Genomic DNA, 26,162 nt, shown 5'->3' with positions numbered 1-26,162 from the left:
GAATAGTTTTTTTCACGTAATAAAATTACATGCTTATAGACCAAATGTTAATACAAGATAAACGTGACTAGATAATATGACTGGATAATATGAATTTTGAAAATCTCTTGCTCTTCAGTGAATTCATGTGTATTTGTCATAACTAATGTCTCCTTATTAGTACCACGTGACGAGACGCCAATCGTAATCCGTTCAGCACTAATAACGTTGACTCAACGCTAATCTCTTATCGGTCTTCGATTCGGCAACTTCTCTCCCTGCCCCGCCCGTTTAGTCCAGAACATAGTAATCCACTAAACGCATATTATATTTCAAGCATAAATAGTTTATATACGGACATACCCGACCACATGATCAAGCCAAAAAGTGGCTGTAAATAGGAGAGACTGTAAATAATAGATTGGGAATACATTAAGAATGGTAAATCGTAAAACATTGGTTAGTGGGCTAGTCTAAAGCTCGTTTTAATAGAAATATATATATGTGATAGTAGCCTAGTTACTAATAATTATATAATAGGAATATATTTTTAATAATAGTCGACTAATTAGTCCTGGAAGTTACTATTCCTTTAGTTTTCGTTCGAATAAAATATCATCCTTCTATGACGACATTGGTAAAACTGTGATACTTTTGACTCCTGTCATATATTCTTGAAATTTCATGGAAACTACCTTTCTCTCTCATCTACAGATAGACAGATGGTTGCTAAAGTATTGACAGAAAATTTGAGGCGACTCATTTTCGTTTACTAATTGATAAGTGAACACAAAACATTCCGAATTAAAGTGTCTCATTCCGTCAAACAAACAATATATCTAGAAATAGGTCATTACACACCAGTAACTATCTCCAAACGCAGACAACTTTTTCTTTTAAGTTTCATTTAAATAACTTTCCAGTAAATATTATTATTTCGATTGTGTTATCATAACAGTTTGTAAAGGGTCTAACTTATTGTTAAGTGAAATGTAGCTAAGTAATTAACTTATAAGCAAAGATGGTTAGTTGCTAGCAGTGGAAGTCTAGGAAAAGCGTTTCATCCTATTTGGGATTTGACCTAGATTCCACTACTAGTCACTATCTATCTCTGCTTATAATACTTATAACTTGAGGTAATATCAAGGTAATTCGCACAAGATGCACATATGTCCATAAGAAACTGATCAATTGCAGCCCCAAACATTAGAGGGAAGACTGAAGTAAACGATACAAAATGAATGTAAGTATTTAACTGTTCATTAGAATTTTAAAAACTCCTATGGATGAAATGAAATTTTGTGTGACTGAATAGACAAGCTAACATTTACGCCTTGCACCTTTATCTTCTTTGAATAAGTCTGTTAAACATGTTACAGTGTGATTGTATACTGATTGATAAAGATTACTAAATTAACCATGTATTTTTTATTTCTATTCTATTTCCTTATTTCAATCTAGGCTTGTATTATTGCATTTACTACTCAGTTTATTGACCGATGTGTATACCGTTATACTTATAGTCCAGATGGTACTATGAAAGGTTTTGTGAATTTCACTCTCTCCTATATGTCTACAACTCGTTTTGATGTTCCAACTAATGAAACTTATTGCAGGTATTATTAAATTTGAACGATAACTGTGTTGTATGTATGTGTATCATTCTTTAAGGTGTGTATACATTTCAAAAATATAGTTGTCCAGCCATTCGAATGTGTTTCTGTTTGGTTTCATACCTCTGTTTGCAGTATATACTAATCTAAGGTGTCTAATGCCAAACAAAGTCGATTGACTTGTTTGAAAATAATTTATTGATTGTGTATAGAGGAATTTCGCGTATCAGTATTAGCTTAAGAAATTGCGTGTCATAACAAATTCCATAGCATATTCACTACTTATATTTAGTTTATTGAAATTCAAGTATTGTTTAACTCCACTTGTTACTTAGATTATCACTTCCTCAATCAACATTTTAACTCTTGTAATAATTTCAGATTAATCCGATTGATTGATTTGTCATTATGTATTTTGTACTATTTAGGTTAAATAAACATTGGCGCTGAGAGAGTGTGTATAGGCTCGTCGATACAAGAAATTGTCTTATCAATTACGATTACTTTGTTCTTTTTTCGATATATAGCGAGTGTTTTAAAACTTTAAATCTAGGCTTAAACCTAGGTTTCGTGCTATTTGGTACTCATCAGCAAGGTGTACCTGTAATCTTGAGGGAACTGAAGCTTTCTGAAGGATTCGACCTTGTGTCACCCAGCTTCACAGTCAGGGACGTTACCACTGAGCTGTGAGAGCAGCGAATGATTTCCTATAGGACTGAAATGTATTTATAATTAGTTGATCACTGGGTAGTGTCATGTGTGTCAGATCCTTCTTAGTGCAGATCGAATTCTACCAAGCCAAGTTTCAATGTGGTCATTAGTTTAGGTGAGTCTGCATAAGACAGTAATTAGTTTAAAAGAAATTATTTAAGAAAAAATGACCATGTTTTGGCAAGCTCACAAACTATTTTCATAATTAATAGTGATATTAACATCAGTCTAAATCTATTCAAAAGGAATACATTATTTGTATTTAACCTTTAGTCACTAATAAAATTTATTATTGATGAGAGTTTGTTTTTTTCATAATAAAAAATTTCTTGAAATAGATTTTTCTTGTGTAAAAGTAAACATTTTCTGTTTAAATATTACTGTGTGTTTGTGTGTGTTTTTTTTGTCGTTTTACACAAGATATGATTCTTATCGTTCACCACCTTGGTCTTCAGAACCATATGTATTCACTTCCGTTTATTATCATGTGTTGGCAGCTAAATTCATTTTTGTTTTTGCTTTTGAAGTAAGTTAAACGTTTTATTTTCTTGAATGAGGTTCACTTATTTTTATATTCATTTAATTTAGGTTATTGCAACTTATATGTTGTATACACTTCTATATTTCTAATTACATTTTCGATTTTTACGTTTATTTTGGCTGTGAATGTATCTGATTTACGTTAAGACTTTGGATGTGTACTGTATAGAGTTAGTCGGCGATCATACGGCTTTGAATATACCGGTCCTCATTCGATCACCGATGTTAAACGTCGTTAGAATCAATCCATGTTTTTGAAGAAATGACTTGAAGGCATCGACTTCCAAACACTCAAGACTTAGGTTTGAGTACCACGAGCCGGCTTCATTTTAGTCTCAAAGTTGGATAAACGAATCTGTACTTCATGAGTTGCATCATTGAATGACCACTGAATGTACATATTAATTTTTAGTATGGATCAAAAAGTTAATCTAAGTAAAATTATTAGGTATATGATATCTAGTGACACTCGTGTTTAACACCTATAATAGTAATTCTGTTATATAATTATATTACCCTCACGGTAAAACTGTTCGATAGAATTCATTTGTAAATTATTCATATAATATTTCTTAACCGATAAAAATATGTATAAGCCAAACACATTGTGTAAATAACAGTAATAAATAACAAAGCGATGAATTAATTTCGTTGAGATCATGAATCGACCAAATTTGTACCACCATTGAAAACCTTGAAGCACCAAACGGCCGTTTCATTCGAGTATGGAACTCCTCAGCAGTGCTCATCCACGATCTCACACGCAGGATTCAAACCCAGGATCATTAGTCTCGCGCGAACATTCAACCTCCAGATCATTGAGTCGGGATTCAACAGTGTTAATTTCCAACTGCAATCAATTCACGATGTTGTGCAATCATTTTCTACTGTCTTCGGTAGGTAACTGCCATACACTAGACATGGTTGGACTCCACTGGTCGCGGCTTCTGAGAAGAGCTCTGAGAATTACCTGTCGAAGTTAGTCACTAGTCACTACATGATGATTATCACTATAGGCTTGTGAATATTTTTACGTTCCATTGAGATCACGAAACAACCTAACATTGATTGGTTCATGATCTCAATGAAACTCAACAATTTCCACAGCCCCTTACTGACCAGTTAATTCTTTAATACGTGAATTAGGTAATTTTATTATTATATCAAAAAAGATTCGACAAAGGATAAGCTTGCAGAACTGTTCTATGGAGAAATAATGTTTATCTTTTCACTGTATAGTTATAAGATTTGTGAATTATTATTGTTTTATATTTTCCTGTGTGTGAGCTTTCGTTTAATTTACAAACCATTATTATTTATTTCTGTGAGACGTGCATTAAACTTCAGAAACTCATTGAGTGTCTTAAATGCAACAGGGTCCCATGTGATTTTAGAATATTAAAGATTCCCATTGTGAAAATTAGAACAACACATATAAACGAACAACTGTTTTCAATTAGATCGTCATCAGGCTTTACTCTAATATACATGAATATTTATACGAAAATGTTAAACCAATCAAGGCAATTTAGGTCCATAATCACAATGAAATAGAATAAGTCTCTGCACATAATAGGTAAAAATACAAATTGATAGTAGGAAGACAGGTGTACTGATAGTAGTAAGAATAATAAAATACGATAACAGAAGTCTTATCATTAGTAAAACGTTGGAGATAGAAGGCTAAACGTGGGTAAATAGACTCGTATAAATATTCATGTATATTAGAGTAAAGCCTGATGACGATCTAATTGAAAACAATTGTTCGCTTATATGTGTTGTTCTAATTTTCACAATGGGAATCTTTAATATTCTAAAATCACATGGGGACCCTGTTGCATTTAAGACACTCAATGAGTTTCCGAAGTTTAATGCACGTCTCACAGAAGCGAAAACAAGCTTAGAATTTGCTATTAATTGTATACAATCCAATAGATATCCTAAAATATATTATTATTTATGTCACTGTTCTGGATTTATCATTAATTAGTTATTTTCTTATTGTTATGCTTTTATATCTTATGATTGAGTTGTGTAATTTCTTATTTGTGTTGAATTACGCTCGAGCATTTAAAGCATATTATAAGTTTTAAAATTATGGATTAATAGTTTACAATAGAGAATTCATCTACATAGTATTTTCATCATTTAATTGGACTTCATTAGATCAAATAGATCTCATGGATTAAAAATGTTATAACTTGTGAACCTATGTGCCCTGTTTATTGTATAACGCAATGATGCCGCCAATCAGAGAGCAGCGAATTACCGATCGAACCAGTGAGTCCTTATTGGTCTCGCTTCCTGTCCAGTTAAGTCCAGAACACCAATCTCAGCTTCTTCAATATGAATCCTTTATTTCAAACATACGGGGTTTATATACCAATCAAACAGACCACAACGTACCATAAAATAGAAAATAACATTTGTACAATATTTGGCCAAAAGTGGCTGTGAATGGGGAGATAGTAATTAATAGACAGGCCATAACTCAAGAATGGTAAATCGTATAGTAATAGTCTATGGGTCAAATTAAAGCTTATAATAAGAGCGACATGAATATGAACAGTTTAGTTACATAACAATTATACGATAAAAATATACTCATAATATTGGTCCATAAACGAATCCCAAAAGTTACCATTCATTATTCTTATCGGGATATAACAAAAAAGTATTAAGAATCTCTGGTTATCATTCACAGCCACTGGATAATTGGTCAAGAAAAAAAACCATTGACTAAATAAAAACAGGCAGTTTAGTGAATAAGTTCAATAGTGAACTGCATAATACAATTAACTCCTATAACTGTCAGCTCTACCAAGTGTATAGCTAGTTTATTGTTTTTGTAATTCATAATAATTATTACAAAGAGATCATAATTTAATTACTTACTTACGCCTATTACCCCTCATGAAGGATCATAGGACACCCTTAGATGTAGAATTATCCAAGTACATAATTTTTGTTAAATTACTACAATAACCACAAACACATTCTTATACTAATGCAATGATAAGATATAATGACTAGTGAGTAAACCGAACAATCAGTGAAAGTGTTATATCCCGACGAGAATAATGGATTGTAACTGCTGGGATCCATTTATGAACTAATACTATACGTATATTCTTATATTATAACTATTGAGTAGCTAGATTATATATGTTTATATTCCTCTTATTCTAAGCTTCATTTTGACCTATAAATTATTATTATATGATATACTGCTCTTAAATTATGTCCAGTTTATTAATAGCCAGGATGTTTGGGTTGCGTTTCTTCCCCTCTAAATGCAAGTTGTTGCTTCAGGACTGGCCTGCATCAACATCTGAACTAAGGATAGGGAGTGAAGTAGTCGAACGCGTCGACAACTTCACTTAACTTGGAAGTCTGACCAGCCATAATGGGTTGATATCTAACGAAATCTCATCGCGGATTCAGACAGCTCGTTTGGCTTTTGCCAACTTACGACACTTATTGTGAAGGCGAGATATCCGTCCATCAATTAAGGGAAAAGTATACTGCTTGGCAGTTCGTTCTGTTCTACTTTACGGCTGCGAAATGTGGCCATTAAGAGTAGAAGATATAGGTAAGCTACTAGTATTTGACCACAGATGTCTTAGAAATATTATTGGCATCTGCTGGGACCACCGGGTAAGTAATAGTGAAGTAAGACGCAGGGTATTAGGGAATGATGGTAAATCAGTTGGTGAGGTTGTGAATCTTCATCGAATGAGACGGTTGGGCCACGTGTTACGTATGCCTGAACACCGATTACCACGACGCGCAATGCTGACTAGTGTTGAAGACGGTTGGAAGTAATTTAGGGGCGGCCAAATCAAAACGTGGCATCAGTGCTTGAAGTCACTAACTTCTGGTCTGAGCCATGTTGGTAGATGCAGACTACTTGGTTGGGGTCCGCGTGACTATCGTAACCAATGGTTGGAGACTCTTGGTGACATGGCTTAGAATCGATCACAGTGGTGTATGTGTATACACTCTTTCTCTTCCTTTAAACCGTGAGATCAAAATTGCTGTATACCTTTATTTCTATGAACTAATTCTTTCTTCCTGTACTATATCCTTATACACAATCTGTCTTTTGAACATTACCATTGAAGTGACTACTTCTATGGATTTGGTGTTCATCTTGTTGTGCTAATGCGGTGTCGCAGCTTGGACCGATGCATTTATTTGCCTGGTCCTATGTTTTAACTGGCTGAGTTTAGTAATTACAGTCTCCTACGTTCACAGCCACTTTTTCGTTTGGTCTTGTACAAATGTTATTTCCTAATTTATGATGTGATGTGGTCCATTTTGCATATAAATCAGGTGTGTTTGCAATAAATGACTCGTGTAGTTGAAGCTGTTATTGGTGTTGTGGACTCAATTGGCTTGGTTATGAAGGAAAAGGACCAGTAAGGACGTTAGGTTGCTCATACCGGTCGATACGTCATTGGTTTGGCACAGTGCTAGAATTGTATAAGTCGTATTCCGATTGGCGAGCTGAAGGTAACAACAGAAAGCTTTTGTATTCTTTATAACTGTTTGACTAATATCAAATTTTTAAGAAAATCGCTTTAATAAAACCCAGAAATCTTTATTCGTTTAACATATAATGCATATATATATAGTATTATTCTTTATGACCATAATTATTAATTAATTATAATAGACTATAGCGACTATTCTAACTAATGTGATCATGGCAGCTGTACCGGATGTCCCTAAACGTGTTAGAAAGCAAATAGTTCGTGAAACCAATATTACAAATGCAATTATTTTAAACGCAGAAGTTGGCAATCAACAATATAATAATGCGATTACAAAAGATGTAAACTTTCAGAAAATTTTCATGTTAAAACAACAACATGAGAAACTTCAATCTAGTAATTGTAATATTAATAATGAAGTGACTGAGAACAACGATCAAGAAAGAAATATTGATAGAAATGAAATTTGTTCTCAACCGCTTGTTTATAAATATGTGAGTTTTGAAAGGCTACCACGTGTTACACTGGTAAGTATTTTCATTTTGAACGGTGTATTATTAGCCTATATTCTAACATATTTGTTTTAATGGCTGAATTCATGGGTCAATCTAAGCTAGACCACCATTGAAAACCCGGAAGCACTTGACGGCCGTTTCGTTCTAGTATAGGACTCCTTGACAGTGCTCATCAGCGATCCCTCACTCGGGACTCGAATCGATGAACTTTCGTCTCGCGCGAACGCTTTACCTCTAGACCGCTGAGCTTGTATCTAATGGTATTACTCATCAATGAACGGTTGTATTAAAACCTATCATATTAGGAAGCGATTCAGAATTATTATAGTTATCTATATGTGTAACACTAATTTATGAGTTTTAAACATGTATATAAAGTCAGTTATTTAGAAAAGCGACTTGGATTTTACTGGCAAACAGTATATTTCTTTAATATTATTAAAGATGCACACATTACTATGAAGCCATGATGAAAAACTGATTGAAAAGAAATATTTCTTTGCTGTATTCGCCTTTTTACTGAGAGTAAAAATCGTTTAATTGAATATATGTTTGCTCACAGTTAAGTATTGTAAATAGAAAATTTATGGAACATTGCAAAAACTTCCCTTTAATGATATTCCTTTTCCATCGCATACGTTTCATTGTAATCACTCCTAGTTTTCTTTTTTCAAAAAACAAATAATAAGGAAATAGCTATTAGTTCCGCTCTAGTTTGACGATATTAAACTTTGTGATAAATGTATACTGTGATATGTGTAATCAATCGAAACTATGATAAGTATCGTTATTTATTTATCCTTTCGATAATAACGGTCATATTACATCGCTAGCGTACATTAGTCTACAAATATTGGTCATCTGTTTCTAACTCAACAACACAGTGATAACAAGTTTGCTCTGTAGTTTAAAGGTCTTGAATTCCATTTTACATGAACAATAGTACATTCTGGTAGAGAGCTTCAAACTAAAATATCAGACTGTTGTTTGTCAAATTTAGATAGGATTAAATATATTGGACATTTATCTGAGGGATTTGAAGAGATGAGTTGAAATCGGATGGTTATCAGTTAACTTTCCTACATATCTTTTGACTAAACACTAAGCATTTGTTCAGTAATGATTGACTTTGTGATCAGCTATAGTTGTAGCAAGGCTTTATGTCTGGTGTGAGCAGTAAAACAGTTACCTACTACGCTACATCGAGAATAGTTGGAAATGTAGACCACTATATGTCTGTTCAGTGATCTAAATGGTAACACGCTAACCGTAGGATTTAAGGATACTAAGTTCTATCCTGAAGAGGGTTGTGAGTGCACGCACATTGCAGAGGAGTTCCATACTAGGACAAAACGACTGTCTACTGCTTCCCATAAGTGATACCAATTCACAGCAAAATTTTACTTCAACATTATACACTATCATTCACTTCTTTAGGCATGTAATGTCAGCACCTAAAATTCACTTGTAAACATGAAAATATCTCACCCTTTTACTTCTGTCCTATCTGCTTTTTTTTTTCTCTCTCTCTCTCTCTCTCTATATATATATATATATATATATATATATATATATATATATATATATATATATATATATATATCCTAGTCATCACAACCAATGCATCTTACTGTGCCTAATTTACATGGTAACCGACCATCTATTGGATTCGAAGATTTAAGCAATCATAATAACAATAATATGATTTAAAACCCAAACTTATATAATATGTTGTTTTTTTCAATGTTTATCCTATTTTTTGTTCAATATTGTCATTCTTTCATTCAAATTATATAAATAGTTAGTTTAATTTCTTTGTTCTACTTCACTCATTTATTTGTTTATCTTGCCTACTACATATTGTGTTGCTGTTGTTGTTGTTTTTGTTACTATTACGTAATTTGTTTCGTTTTGTTTTCTCTTTCTATTGAGTTATTTGTACATTGATTTTCTTTTTCTTGGTCAATTCATTTGTTATTTGTACCGAACGAGAACAATCATTATTGAATCACGGCAACGACATTTTTCATTTCATAGAATAAAATTTTCATTAGAAATATACCATTATTTTAACAGTTAATATTCTAACAGATTTTACTATTTTAATGAATCACTCTCTCTCTCTCTCTCACACACACACACACAATCAGTCAATTGAACAAGATATATATATATATATATATATATATATATATATATATATATATATATATATATATATACATGTATATTCAACGCTAATGTATTATCAATGAAAACACAGGGAATATTCAATGGCATAACGTGCTGTTGTTGTTGTTTGTTTGTTTCTCCAATGTAATAATTAACAAATTATTATACAAATAAAGTAGGTAGAACCAATTTTTGTTTTTTCTCTGTTTTCTTTTTCTCTTTTTGTTTTTCTTCTGGCTTTTGATATAGATAGGTTTGTATTTTATTCACTTATATACTCCTTTTTCTAAGTAATACGACTAGAAATCACCTTTTTTCTTCTTTTTTGTGTTATCTTTATATTTTTGTTTTGTGCTTATGTGTTTAGTAATGTGATGATTGTCTTTTTCCTTTGTCCTTCACACGATAATAAAGTACATTTTGTTTTGTTTATTCTTTTAGTGATTTCTCATATTTGTACTTAATAACATAATAATCATGTTTAGGATAATTAAACTTTCTGCATCAAATGAGATATGGAAAAAATTATATATTTATTCGATTAGATTTCAGTGTTTTTCTTCCTTTTTGTGTATACTCAGTCTGTGTTATGACTTGTATTCGGTTAATTATCATGTGTGACTTTGACACTATCCCAAACCAATGATGCGTTAACCAGTACAAGCAGCCTAGAGTTAACTATCAGTCCTTATTGATTCTTCTTGCCTAACCCTGTCTGTTTGAGTCCAGGACATCAATATCAGCTTCCACTGTAGGAATGATGTATTTCAGACATACTTAGTTTATATACAAGTAAATCAGACCTCATCATACCATAAAATAGAAAATAACAATTATCCAAGATCAAGCTAAAAGTAGTTGTAAATGTGAGAGGCTGTGATTAATAGATTGAGGATAACTTAAGAATAGTTAATTGTATAATAGTAATTAATAGGTCAAATAAAAGCTTATAATAAAAGGAATATGAATATCCATATAATATAATAATCCAATAGGAATATATGTAATAATAGTCTATAAATAATTCCTAGCAGCTACCATTCATTTATTCTTCGTTAGGATATAATAGTCTGTATCAATCGAGTTTTGTTAGAATTGGTGAGGTGGAAATTTCCTACTTGAAGATGAAGCACTATGTTGATTTCACGATGATCGGAGGATACTGGTACTAATGAGATATTTATTGTTTTGAAATTCACGTGCCTTCTGTCGACTAATCATGTTCATAAAAGTCGAATATGAAATGTATTTTGAATACCTACTTATATTTTATACGTGCACATGAGTAGTAGACGAACGATAAAAGGTGATTCATATAAAGCGAATAATGTTTATTCTATTACAGATAATAGATGGACAGTTAATCCAAGCTTATATATATTTAAGAATGATCTACGTTACAAGCAATTTATTTGCACTTGTTACTTATTGAGTGTACAGAATGAACTCACTTTGAACGTAATAAGGAGTGCATACAAGTCATTACAAAGATCAGATCTTCCATACTTGAACATCATTATTAATTTAACTATCACTATGAATCATCAATTAAATAAATATTCTAAAAACAGTTACGTAATTCATGTTGGTGTACAGGTATGATGAGGTTAATTCACTAACTAATCTAGCATGGAAAACCTTAGAGGTCTAAATATAAATTGTTTGAAAAGATAAGTAATATGTTTTAGAAGGATATTTGTCACAGGGAATATAATAATGTGAAGCTGAAGTTGAGGTTCACTATTGATACTTCATACTTGATGGTTTTTGACATGTTGTATTGTAAGTAAAATATAATTGGTCGTTGAGCGTAAACAAACAGGCACTTAGCCTAGTAACTATTATATATGTCATTTCCTTTCCTCTCATTCGTTTCTACTCCAGACTCACTGAGAGTGACTCCTTGTAACTGTGTTGAATAAAGTATTATCTAACCTTCACTCTGGTTCTCTATTCTTTGTGGTCAATCTTTGATCTGATATTGCGTGACCAATCTCATTACCGTTTTACCGTAGTAAAATTGAAAGTGAAATATTTCTAAACTATCCGTTATATCAGTTTTAATGCTATCACGGAGTACTTACAGTTATTTACAACTAGGAAGAAAATAATCGAAACAGCGAACACATAATAACGGGAACTAAAGTATCAGTGTTTTTATTAGTTTTCATATATGTGATTGATTGTGCTTGTTTTCAATTAATTAGAATAGATATTTTTTAATTCCATGACCTCATTTTTTTTCGAATTATATCATCTGTACCTTATGTTTTCTACTGTTTTTAATTTTACTAGTCCAAGATATGTCTCGAACATTTCATCTCGTTGTGCTAATATAGTATGGCAACTTGATACAATGCGTATATCTGCTTTGTTCTATGTTCCAGACGAGTTATTGATTGGATAATGTAAACCATATTTGGAAAATATATTTCGTTCAGCCGATTCCGAGTGTGTTCCAATCATTAAAATGTGATCATTTATAAATCTATAGAAGAAAATAAAATTTTCCTACCACGATTTTAAAGAAATGCTCCGAAGGAATTACATAGTGATAAACGGCATTTCAAGTCTACTACAGTGAATTGTAATGTATATCTATTAAATGAAGGACCTTATGTTGAGCGTAATTCAAGTGAAAATCAAGGATGATAATTTACCGATATGACTGAAACATAATCACATTCTGTACATAAGAGGCCGAATTTCGAAAATGTAGACAAGTGGATTAGTGTCAAGTACCAACCGCTAAACTTGAGTATAAATTACTATAAACTTGTATGCTCTCTTAAGCATTACTTACTTACTTACTTACTTACTTACGCCTGTTACTCCTCGTGAAGGAGCATGGGCCGATCACCAGCATTCTCCATCCAACCCTGTCCTGGACAATCCTTTCCAGCTCCTTCCAGTTGTTATTCATCTTTTTCACATCTGCTTCTATTTCTCGATGTAATGTGTTCTTTGGCCTTCCTCTTTTCCGTTTCCCTTCAGGATTTCAAGTTAGGGCTTGTCTCGTGATGCAGTTTGATGATTTGCGTAATCTATGTCCCATCCATTTCCATCGTCTTTTCCTAATTTCTTCTTCAGCTGGAAGCTGGTTTGTTCTCTCCCAGAGAAGGCTGTTGCTGATGGTATCCGGCCAATGGATGCTGAGTATCTTGCGCAGACAGCTATTTATAAATACTTGTACCTTCTTGATGGTGGTTGTTGTAGTTCTCCAAGTTTCATCTCCATACAGTAGAACTGCCTTGACGTTGGTATTGAAGATTCTCACTTTGATATTGGTTGACAGTTGTTTTGAGTTCCATATGTTCTTCAACTGAAGGAATGCGGCCCTTGCTTTTCCAATCCTTGACTTTACGTCTGCATCTGAACCTCCTTGTTCATCGATGATGCTTCCCAGGTATGTGAAGGATTCTACATTTTCCAGAGTTTCGCCATCAAGAGTGATTGGATTGCTGTTCTTCGTTTTGAATTTGAGGACCTTGGTTTTCCCCTTGTGTATGCTGAGACCCACTGATGCAGAGACTGATGCTACACTGGCTGTCTTTATCTGCATTTGTTGGTGTGCATGCGATAGGAGGCCTAGGTCATCTGCGAAGTCCAAATCTTTTAATTGATTCTGAGCTGTCCATTGTATTCCGTGTTTTCCTTCAGATGTCGAGGTCTTTATAATCCAGTCGACCACCAGAAGAAAGAGGAAGGGAGAGAGTAAACAGCCTTGTTTGACTCCGGTCCTTACTTGGAATGCGTTTGTCAGCTGTCCACCATGCACGACCTTGCACTGTAGTCCGTCGTATGAGTTCCGGATAATATTGATAATCTTCTCAGGAACTCCGTAGTGTCGAAGAAGTTTCCATAACGTCCTCCTATCTACACTGTCAAATGCCTTTTCATAATCAATGAAGTTGATGTACAGTGTTGAGTTTCACTCAATTGATTGTTCGACGATGATCCGTAGTGTCGTGATTTAGTCTATGCACGACCGATCCTTTCGGAATCCAGCTTGTTGATCTCGAAGTTAGGCGTCTACTACATCTTTCATCCGGTTCAGCAACACTCTGTTAAAGACAGCAGTGTGATGCCTCTGTAGTTTTTACATTTGCTCAGATCTCCTTTCTTTGGAATCTTGATGAGGTATCCTTCTTTCCAGTCCATCGGTACTTGTTCCTCCTCCCAAATCCTCCTGAATAGAGTATGAAACGTGTTTGTAGTTACTTTGATGTCTGACTTCAGTGCTCCAGCTGGTATATTGTCGAGTCCTGTTGCTTTTCCGCTCTTGATTTGTCTGGTCGCTATTCTTATTTCTTCCGTCGTTGATGGATTGACATCTATAGGAAGATCTGTGTGTGCTGCTTCGATGTTCGGTGGATTCATTGGAGCCGACCTATTCAGGAGTTCCTCGAAGTATTCTACCCATCTGCTCCGCTGTTGTTGAATTTCAGTTATTGGCCTGCCTTCTTTGTCCTTGACCGGTCTCTCTGGTTTACTGTATTTCCCTGCTAGTTTCTTCGTTGTATCGTAAAGTTGTTTCATATTTCCTTCCCTTGCAACTTTTTCCGCCGTCGTCGCTAGTTCTTCCACGTATTTCTTCTTGTCGGCTCTAATGCTTTTCTTTACTTGCTTGTTTGCTTCTATGTATTCAGCTTGTGCTTGGACTTTCTCTGCTCGTGTTTGGCTGTTGTTAAATGCTACCTCCTTGTTCTCCCTTTCTTTGATCTTGTCCAGTGTTTCTATAGAGATGCACTCTTTATGATGGGGTTTCTTTAGGCCCAGAACCTCTTGACACGTTGAAGTTAATGCTTCTTTGATGCCTTTCCAGTTGTCCTCCATAGTAGTTTCTTCTTCGTTCAGTAGATCTTGTAAGGCTTGGAATCTGTTGTTAAGAGCTATCTTGAATTCATTGAGTCTGTCAGTACCTCGAAGGAAGGCCGTATTAAACCTTTGTATTGCTGTTTGTCCAGTTGCCCAGTTCTTTTTTAGCTTCAGTTTTAAATTGGCTACAACTAGGTGGTGATCTGAAGCTATGTCAGCACCTCTCCTGGTTCTCACATCTTCCATTGTACTTCGGAATATTTTGTTGATGCAAATATGATCTATCTGGTTCTCTGTAGTGTGTTCCGGTGAGATCCATGTAGCTTTGTGTATACGCTTGTGTGGAAATATTGTGCCTCCTATGGCCAATTTGTTGAATGCACATAGATTTGCAAATCTTTCTCCATTTTCGTTTCTCTGTCCCAGTCAATGTCGTCCCATGATATCTTCATATCCGGTGTTGTCTATTCCGACTTTGGCATTTAGATCTCCCATTAGAATGGTGAGGTCCTTTCTTGGACATTTCTCTATGATTGATTGCAGCCGCTCGTAGAGTTGATCTTTAATGTCGTCGTTGCTATCATTGGTGGATGCATAACATTGGATAATATTCATTATGATCCCCTCGTTCTTTGTTTTGAATGATGCTTTGATGATTCTGGATCCGTGAGATTCCCATCCTACAAGTGCATTTCGTGCTACTTTGGACAGCATTAGAGCAACTCCCTGAGTGTGTGAAGCATTTTCATCTTCGTGGCCGGAGTATAACAGCATCTCTCCCCTATTTAGCCTTTGTTGTCCAGCTTGTGTCCAATGGGTTTCGCTGATTCCCAGTACTGCCAAGTTGTATCTCCTCATTTCCGTTGCTATTTAACTGGTCTTCCGAGTCTCCCACATCGTTCGGACGTTCCATGTACCTATAAAAATTGTTGCTCTGGTTGTTAGAAGGGGCATCGGCCTCATGGCTTCCGAAGGAACTCAGCTTTCACCATGAAGCGCCATAATTCTTCTAAATGAAGACCTTCTAACTCTCAGGGCGGAGTTAAAATGGTTTGAATTATTTTTTCTGGTTAGCGTTTTTTTAGCGAGTTAGTTTTCTACGGGATGTGGTCGCTAACTCCATGCCCAACCCTCCTCCTTCACCCGGGCTTGGGACCGGCAGTAACTCTAGAAGAGCTACAGGCGGAGTTTCTCATAAGCATAGGGACTTTAATTATCGAACAAATAATGCCACAAAATCGAATTGAATGTTTGTTTATACATAATCATATAAGTTAAACAGTAAACTCTCAACAATACATATTTTGAAACATCTCAGCACGATGGCTTACCACCCACCGTCTTGTACTCTGTTTCATTGTCGCTGATTATCATCAGAATACAACACCTTTCCAGATAGCCACTTCATAAAATTATTATTTAGCGAAATCCCCCTCTTTGATACATTGATTACCAAACTGAATTCATCAAAATTATCGGTCCATCGAGAGAATAAACTATGCGGTAGAATTATTTAGATTATTTTCAGTAAGAAAATTTTTGATTTATCAACCAACCACCTGAAATCTTTATTTCTAATTCATTTGTTCCTTTCGATTTCTGAGTTACTCGAAGTTAGGTAAAGCTCTCTAATTGTTTAGCTCATTTTAGTAGCCATATCAGAGTCGCGGTCTTCATTTCTACGGTGACTGTCATTTACTTTCAACTCCGATCATTGTCTTGAATGGATTTATGGCATCTGTAGATATCCGTTCCATTCTGAACTTGGTTAAATGTGTAACTAGTAGGTCCCCGTTTTATCACTGTCCGTTAAAATCCACCACATTGGGAGAAGCACCATCTTATATTTCCTTGAAAGACTACGTTAATGATTTTAAACGAAAAGCTTCAACTATCCCTGAAACTTTGGTGGACGAACCTGTACTTTTCTGTACTGATTAAATGAATAATCATTAACTTCAGGATTGTGCATTGCTTCATGAACAAGTCTCCATCAAGATTTTACACACATTATGCCAGTGTATTAGTATTATTCGCTTAGCATAATTCATAGAACTTCAAGCTTAGCTTATACCTTAATCTAATAGTATGGAGATTTATAATATTTTCTTTGAAAATATACATCACATTTCAACAGTACTTACTTATTGAGTTTTTCCACATTTCACTTGGTGTTTGAGCATGATGTCTTATGTTGTCCAGTGCGTTCCCATCCACTTCTTTGTCTACGCTGTTTTCTTTGTCATTTAATTCTTCAGGATCAGTTTATGTCACATGGTCGTCTTGTTAATAAATTTGCATACTCATGTAGATTATTAAACGGAACAACTCAGTGTTGCATTCTGATGAGTTCTAGTTGTTGTGTTCTCTACCATTTTGCGGTGCAGGCCATGACAGCGCAGGTTTTAGCCAAGGGCAGTATAACTCCCAACCCATCTCTATGATAATAGCCTGAACTTTAAGTCGGTGTTCATATAAAAGTAACTGTGAAAAAACAACACTATTTCTTGTAAAAAGTTATTGGTCAGGTCATTGACTGTTTTAATTATCTGTTTACGTGCGTAGATCGATTTACGAGGTTCCCTATGACCATACCGATAACGTACATCACAGCGGAAACAGTAGCCAAGGTTTTCATGCAGAACTGGGTGACCATTTTCGGCACGCCAATAACAATATCGACGAAGAGAGGAGCGCGATTTGAACCCGAACTATCTACTAACTTGGCTAATTTTCTAGGCTCCAATAGGATGCGCTGCATGGCATATCATACTCAGGCTAATGGGATGGTAGAACGTTTCCATTGTCAGCTAAAAGCTGATAATAACAATTAACTAATAATTACGACAAACAATTGCACCACGCCCCAATATTGGGTTGTTATGACCTTGAATCGCTTTTACCCCGTCGATACTTTGTTATGACTTGACCTTGACCTGTCTAGTCCAGATTATGAGTCAACGCAATAGGCTGAGCGTTTGATCTTGAGGCTAATACGCGTGAGTTCGAGATGGGATAGAGAGAGAACTATTCTAGAACCTGGTTGGTTGGCAAGCACGCAAGTGAGAGATGACAAGACAGTTGGAACACTCTGAATTCGGATTAGTGCAAAAACGTACATGAATAAATAAGTGAATATCCTGACCACAACGTACGATAATTTGGGAAAATACAATTCTGTCCAAAACTGGGAATTAGGGTAGAAAGTAAGGTGCAAAATATTATGTTTAAATTACAATAGTTTCGGACAAAAAAGGGTATGGCAATGAATGATACATCGAACGAAAGCTCATGTTCTGTAGAATAAAATAGGGACGAAAATAAATATAAGTGTTTTACAAGGTTTGAATAAAATGAAATAACGTCCCAAGAAATAGCTTTCGTAGTTTGTCTGTGCTTCTTATTTCCCTGTTCACAACATGGGCTCAGTCAAACAATGCATCATTAATAATAATAATAATAATAATAATAATAATAATAATAATAATAGTTTATTCTCAAGTAACAGTTTGTTTCATGAGGCATGCCAGTTTACAGGCAAGACCAAATTGTTACAAATGATACAATATCCACTGTAGTAAATTACATAGCTGGGTTTATAATTTATAAGATATGAAGTGTAGATGGTTGTAATCAGTATCACAGTTGACGCGCTTCATGAAAGTGGCGTTACGACATGCAACTGATGGTCAAGGATAGATCCATTGAAGGTGGGAGCTTCTAGAAATCCCAACCTTATGTCCCTTTGGAATATCTGAGGCTTTAAGGATGGTGCAGGATGAAGTCACTCGTTCCATATCTCAAGGGGGACTGGAAAAAGGAGCAAGTAAAAGAAAGGGAGAGAGGCAGAGCAGCCAATGTTCATGAAAGAAAATCTAAGGTATGGCTACTCAGTCTACTTTTCTTTTATTAGAGTATTTACTAAGCAAGAGCATTTTAATAGGTTAAAGAAAATAAGTGTGAACGATGTATGAGTGAATAAACAGCTGACAGACGGAGGTGGTTCAGAAAGGAGCTGAGAATATGGGATTGTGTGTGGTTATAAAATATAGTGCTAAAAACAGTATTATGATACACAATTGGCTATCTCCTTTTTTGTCGAAGCTATTGGAGCCTTCTTATTTATATATTTACTATTTTTTATAGATTTTATAGGGTATTGAGTAGGCTTCGTATTTTAGTGAATTGTCTAGTGTGATTGTAATAGGATTACTGGGTAGGAAGTGAAACCAACTCAACGTTTTAAACACGATTTAATAAGGTATTTTGCATGATAAATCAGCACCAATACCATAAGTTCGTGACATCCCACTAGACCATATGGAGCCGTAGTTAAACAAAACGTTCTGCCCTACAGACATGGATGGATTGAAGTTACCTACCCACCACCATGTTTGCTGGTCAGTAACGCCACCCTCCCTCCTTTTGTGATGTTAAGCTCTCTTACGTTTGTGGTAAGTATGAATACTGCTTTAATCAAAGTCCATGGTTGGAATACACTGTCTCTACTAGTTCCGTGTTAAAAGCAAATCAGATAGTTAAAGAATTTGTATTATGGGTTAGATGTCCATTTAGTATATCACACTGCTATGAAGATAACTAATGGTTTAAAGAAAGTAAGGACTAATATCAAATCAAAGGATATGAAAGAGTATATAATTGTTAAAAAAAATTTTAGGGTAAGAAAAATAAAACATTGAGCAACTCACAGGACTATATGACCGATTTTGAGCTTTGTATGATCGGCCTTAGTAGATCAGCATCCATAAGATTAATGAGTTATCTGTCTACTCGCAATAGAGAGAAAAAAAGCATGACACTTTGGAAGAATAATGTACATTTAACCCGTAGAGATTTAGGAACTGAAATTGAGGGTTAGGAGCATGAGGCCATGATTAATAAACAATGAATAATAGGAAAGGATAAGCCATATGTTCTGTAATTCAGTTATATTCATATTACTAACAGTCGGGCTCGTTATATTCTTGTTCTTTCTAGATATTGGGCGGTCCATGATAAAGTGCCTCATTGGTGGGCGGGAGTTCAAGGAAAGGTTGAAGCTCTTTAGAGTCCAGAAACAGGGTTATTAGCCTTTTGAATCTGGTAACTGTGTCATAGGTACGGATAGTCATTGGCAGACTGTTCCACAATAAACTATACCGTACTATAAAAACTTTACAACGCATTTGTTTTTGGTCTTTTACGGTAAGTAGTGTATATGCGTTGTTTCTTAGTCTGTAGGCTGGGTCGTGGATCATAGTCGAGCAAGAGGTTAGAAAGTCCATATATCGATTTGTAGAGAAATATTAAGTTGTATCTTAGCCTACGGTACCATAAAGTTTCTAAAGATAGGTGCTTACATCTATCTGAGTAATCGAGATTCGAGTTACATTCCAATAGTTGGTGTGTGAAACGTCTTTGAACATCTACTCTTATCTTGTTTGTGATATTCATATTAGAGAAGACAAAAGAGCAGTATTCAAGGGAAGGTCGTACACATATTTTGTAGAGAGTAAGCTTATCCTCTGCTGTGAATAAATTTTTCGTTATGAAACCAATCGACCGTCTAGATTTAGAAATAGTAGAGGAGGCATGTTCTTCAAAGTCCAGGCTTCCTGTGTGTACTGATTCGAATGTTTGAACTCTACTTTTATTTGAGGGAATTTGCAGATTATAGTGCTGTTTTCCAAAGTGCTGGGGTTAAATGGTAATTGCCATTTTTTTACTCCATATGGTTCAGTTATTGAGGTCATTTTGGATCTGGGATACACTTTCGCCTTGAGTCTCAGGCTTATAGCTGTATACCATTTTGAGATCATCAGCATATAAGTATGGTTTCCCACATTTTATGATGTTACATATATCGTTTATACACATGAGGAACAAGAGTGGACCTAATATGCTCTCCTGGATGACTCCACTAGTTATTGGCCTAGGTGATGAGAGACAGTCATTGTACTTTACCATATGTTTACGTTCTGTTAAGAACGAAGCAAACCACGAGCACAGTGGGTTGTTTATTCCAAAGAACTTGAGTTTGACGAGAAGCCTTTTGTGTGGGACCTTATCAAAGGCTTTCTTAAAGTCTAAGAATAGGACTGATACAAGGAGTCCGTTGTCTCGTTTCAGAGTTACATTATTCAGGTAGTCTACTTGGCATGTATCGCATGATCTGGACCTAAGAAATCCATGCTGGGAGGTCGAGATGAGATTATTAGTAAGTAGATGTTGGACTACAGCCACCTTAACTGCTTTTCCCATCACTCTAGATACTACTGAAGTTATGTTTATGGGCTGGTAATTGTCAGCATTTGCTTCAGGTCCTATTTTAATTTTGGGAATGATATGTGTAGTTTTCTAGGCAGTAGGGTAACACGCTGTAGAGAGTGATATCGTGAATAGTTTGAGAAGCCAAACACACATATCATCACCTCCACGTTTTAGCATGCTAGCTGGAATACCATCTGGTCCATCAGTGTAGGAGTGTTTCAATATACTAATTCAATATCATGTAACAATAAATTAGGATATGGAAGGCAAAAAGTAGCCAAAGTCAAATATTAAAGTTTTATAAAAGAGGACTGAGAAATGTGAAGTTTCGGCAACATAAGCGTTAGGTAAGTGTTGACAAGTACAAAAGAGGGGGATTCGGAGTACACTAGCACTGCTATCAAACTGGACACCGGCAGGGGTTTCACAGTATTCATTCTATTACAAACATGTTGGTCCAAAACAATCAGAAGATCTCTGATAGACGATTGTAAGGGAAAAAATTTGGCATGCTAGAATTGGGTTCAGTACAATGTCGTATTTATCGAGGTAGCTTTGTAGTGGCATTGGGTCCTAACAACACGACCGTTGAACCTGAACAAACAGTAGTTGAGAAGACTTACGCTAGCTGTTGAACACTCGGAGAAGATCGGAAAATGTGGACGCAGGATCATTCATTTGTTATGGCATGACCTGTTCGTGCAGGCGTGGTCATTACACATTACCTTTCGTTCTATATACTAGATATACAATTCTATCCCCAGACCAAATGTCCTCTTCACAGTTTAGCTAAATAAGTGCACATCATTACAACAGGCTGAGTCACCTCAGACGTCAAGTAACTTCGAATTAAGATCTTATAAATAAGGTTGTCACATCATGAAAAGTACAAAATATTGGACTAGACCTATTATTCAAGCGGCATAAATAAGTGCTCTTTTTCCGGCCTAAACCTAAACTCTCCTCCGGTGACACTGACGTATTTAAGTAGCCAGAAACCGTCATTGTGAATATCACATTTTTTGAGTTGGTTGCTGTTTTTTCGATTGTTGATATGTTCCTGCACGACGGGAATCCTGAATATTAAAGTTTCGTAATTAATTTATAATTGGAACTGTGGTAAATAGCCGTATTTTGGCATATTTGAGATACTAACCCATAAATCCCTGTTCAGTTCATGAATAAGTTGGTTTTGGAATAATTTTATTCAAAGTCACTGATATGAAAATATAATTTACAGACGACCTTTAATCGGTGCTAAAACGGTTTTTAAAAACTTCTTTCATTTAATAAGATAGAAATAAGATTGCAGATCAGCGACAACAAGGGTTATAACCACAGGTTTTCACTGTGAGCCAATATCGAATATCTAGGAATATGGGCTTCAAGGTTCAAGATCAATCACCTAAAAATCTAGTTGGCTCGCTTACAAATTGTAGTTTTGCTTTCTTGAATCCTCCAAACGTCTGCATGTAGGTAGAGAGTTGGATGTGTACTAGAGGCACAATAGCATTCCGGAAAAATCGTTTTAATAAGTGAGCTCTGTCGTACATAGAGTTTAGCAAACAAACATAAAGTTGAAAAACTTTCGATCCCGCTTCCGTGAAAAGAAGTGAACACCTACTCATTCAGTAGGCCAAAGTGAAACGCTCCAAAGACATAGAGAATCTGAATCACAAACGCTTTAAAGTGTGAGTGCAAAGGACAACAGGTAGACTGAAATTCTGTTCTCATTCTGATAAAAGTGCTCACTGGGGATTCTTGTTGAACATCAACTGTGACACAAAGTTTCAGCTAATCACTCCAATAGATTGTTAACGACAAGGAGGTAATGTACAGCGGAAAGTAAGTAAATTTCCAACGTTGCTAAAAACAGACAGCCTTAACGGGCGGGGAGCATTTGAACAATGAACTCAAAGAGAGGCCCACTAACACTAGACAAATTTACTCAAAGACGAAAGGCGTATTTTGGAAAGGTTAAAGCTGTCTTATCTCGGTTGCAATGACCCAGATTCTGTGAAGTGGATACTGAAGATCTTCTGAAAACGAGCATTGTATATCGAAAAGTAATTGAAAAGAGATAGACCAGTCAACTCTACTCTTCTCTATAAATATTATGTAACCGATCTGCCAGTTGTGCCATAACCACTGGTCTAAAATCTTTCAATGCCCTGAAAATGAATAACTTACCTAAGCTCGAATAAATTACAGGGATTCAAATGAGGACTTAATTATAAATCGCATATGCAAAAACATGGGGATAAGTACACTAAGGACAAGATCATGTGCAATGTACGACAAAATAACAAGAAGTTTCACTTAAGTAGTGTTGTCTAAAAGTTATTTTAAGATGATCACTACCATCAGAGTCCTCGCATTTAACAAATATACTTCCACTTACTTGGAGCCGGCTGCAATAGAAGTGAGTCAATCCGGTGTTTGAATGAACTAATGATACTTTCGTACTTGTTGATTGCACGATTTCGAATTTCAAATACAATACATTCGTTTGTATTTGTGTCTCACTTCTTAATTCATTTGCGTTAATTCTGGATTCCTAGTTTATACTACAATCCAAATAATTCGAAATATTATAGTCAAATAGTTTTTATAGATAATATTAACCGATTACATCACCTTTACCACAATAAAGTTTGTTCATGATTATTATTGTCATGCTCTTCAGATAATTTGTTTAACAGACAGTGTTATTCGAGTAGTAATATCTTTGGGACATATTTAATAATAGTTCTCACGGTGACTGATGTACGAAACATAATGAATTATCTCGAAGTCAAACCACTACACAATAATGCCAGATAGCATAGCGTGGCCCTTAAAGGTGCATAAAAATGTTTCTCCCTTCAATGAAGAGCCTTAATCAGTAGGACAGAATGATAAAGTTAAAGGGTATTTATTTTCACGTCGAAGAAGTAACGGGTGTATCAATTAATTTACAAGTAAAGTGTAATCACAGCTTGTAAAAACAAAATGGAAAAGCTGAATATAAACGTAATGGAATTTACATCACACAGCGAAGGACTGATACGGCATTTTATTATGATTACAAAATTTTTTTAAATTTCCGGATCACTGTAAATCGTCGAGGTCATTCTGACTAGTGGGGTTGATTGGACAGACTATCACGACAGAACAAACCACTGAAGGCCCGAAACTACATGCAAGCGCCAGCATGTGAAAGGAAAGTAGTCGTCCGGTTTGTACTTGTTTTTCACAACGATTTTGGTTATCGACATTGTCTTCAGCTGAGCGCTCTTTTCGAACGGGAAGTTTAGTCCTAACGTGATTTGCATTTATCAAACTTTTTCTGTGTTCTTACGTAACAAAAGTACCATTTCTGACCAAAAAATCTATCCTGAGCTACACGTTCGTTAGATTACTTTTTTTGAGTTTCACCCAATTTAATAGTTAACTGTGGTTTTGCCTCAGCTTACAATTCGGTTTTTTTTCATTTGTCCGTTTTCAGTGTGCTTTTTAGTGTATTTTTTACGGTTTTAGGCTTTTGCTAGCATCTACAACACAGTTTACGTCAATACAGTCATGAAAAATTCATGCAAACGACCTGGATGCCGTTTTGCTGCTACATCTGGCATACAGAGCGACAACTGCAAAGGTTGGTTCCACGAAGCGTGCACAGATCTCACAGCAACTGCTTACAACAGACTCATCAAGTCGGATCATAAATGGGAATGTGTTACGTGCAGCACGGATGCTGTAGTCTTGCTGAGTAATATCATTGTCCTACTGACAGGCCTGCAGAGCAAGTTGTCGGCAAACTTAAGAAAAGACAGTTAAAAAATGGGTAGAAAAACAAGAGAGCGCATTGAAAACGAGAACAGAGATGTCGACAGGTCTACCAACGACGGAGCATGCAACAGCATTAATGATGACACGCTGAAACTCAGCACCATGAATACGACGACGGTACTCGGCTCCCTCAGCAAACTCGGGTCTCACAGCTCAAGGACCTTGAATGCGACAGTGGTTCCCAAAACCTCTGTAGGTGATTGAATCCATGTCAAAAGAGCTAAAAAAAAGGCCAGGCGTCACAGTTTAAGTTGAACATCCCAGCTGTTGAACGGAAGTCAACCGGTGATCTGGTCACTCAGTCTACCCTCAAGATTGTCCGTCTGGTCATCAAAGAGCCAAGGATTCATAAACGTGCTCCGACCCCCAAACAAAGAGGTGCTAAACCTGAACGCACCGAAAAACCTGGGACGACAATAACGGTTCGTGATGAGTCTCTCATAGTCATGAACTTCAAAGGCAACCCTGACCTTCCTCTCAGTTTGTAGGACAAAAATGATAGGATGCTCTGGGGAGAATTGAACAAGAAACTTGAACTTCCAAGAATAGAGCCTTTGACAGTCACATGGCTCATTCGGGGAAAGGAATCTAAGCATCGAAATCAAACGAGGCTACTTCGTGTAACACTTAAGAATGCTACCGACGTAGAGGATGTCTTACTAGCGAGCCACTCACTGAAATCAGATGGGAATGTAAGAAAACTGCCTGACATACCGTATTCTGAGCGCAATCTCATCCGGAACATCCCCAAAAAAACTCGCGATCAGTTTTTCCGCGGGAGGAATATAATCGTGCAAGGTATACAGGAAAATGAGGACCCTACTCAATCAAAGACTGACATTAGGGGATGGAAATTCATCAAACAGTCCTTGAGGCTCAAAAACATACTGACTCAGCATGTGATGAGACTAGCCAAGAAGTGTGGTGATTCTGGACCTCGTCTAATGAAGATAACCTTCCCATCTTCCCATATGGCAGCTGCAACTCTGGAAGCATTTCGTGCCAACAGACGTCGACTGCCACCTGGAATCCACATGCACCCGGATAGGCCATACGATGCTAGGACCAATCACAAAGGCAAGTTGGAGCTGACCATTCCACTTGTTGACTGTCTAGACGATAAAAAAACGTCTAAAGGACAGAGCCTACCACCTCGGCAAACCTCATATAGGTCCATTCACGTAAGGCTGATACAGACAAACAGGAAGAAGCTCACGCGT

General features: G+C 35.8%; 1 protein-coding gene across 2 annotated transcripts in view; it reads left to right on the top strand.

The window, feature by feature from the left end:
• The window catches only part of ANO1_1 (Anoctamin-1), a 69,895-nt gene extending 60,501 nt beyond the window's left edge, over nucleotides 1–9,394 (top strand). For both annotated transcript variants that reach the window (XM_051216863.1, XM_051216864.1), the window contains 3 exons: nucleotides 1,441–1,595; nucleotides 2,724–2,829; nucleotides 7,522–9,394. In XM_051216863.1, the coding sequence (XP_051065485.1) occupies nucleotides 1,441–1,595; nucleotides 2,724–2,829; nucleotides 7,522–7,926 (666 nt within the window). In that variant the 3' untranslated portion in view covers nucleotides 7,927–9,394. The remainder of the gene's footprint in view (nucleotides 1–1,440; nucleotides 1,596–2,723; nucleotides 2,830–7,521) is intronic.
• Nucleotides 9,395–26,162: the final 16,768 nt, after the last annotated feature.

This window comes from Schistosoma haematobium, chromosome 6, assembly GCF_000699445.3.
Source record: "Schistosoma haematobium chromosome 6, whole genome shotgun sequence".
Lineage (NCBI taxonomy): Eukaryota > Metazoa > Platyhelminthes > Trematoda > Strigeidida > Schistosomatidae > Schistosoma > Schistosoma haematobium.
Note: the sequence above shows the minus strand (reverse complement) of the source record. Positions and strands in the feature narration are given on the sequence as shown.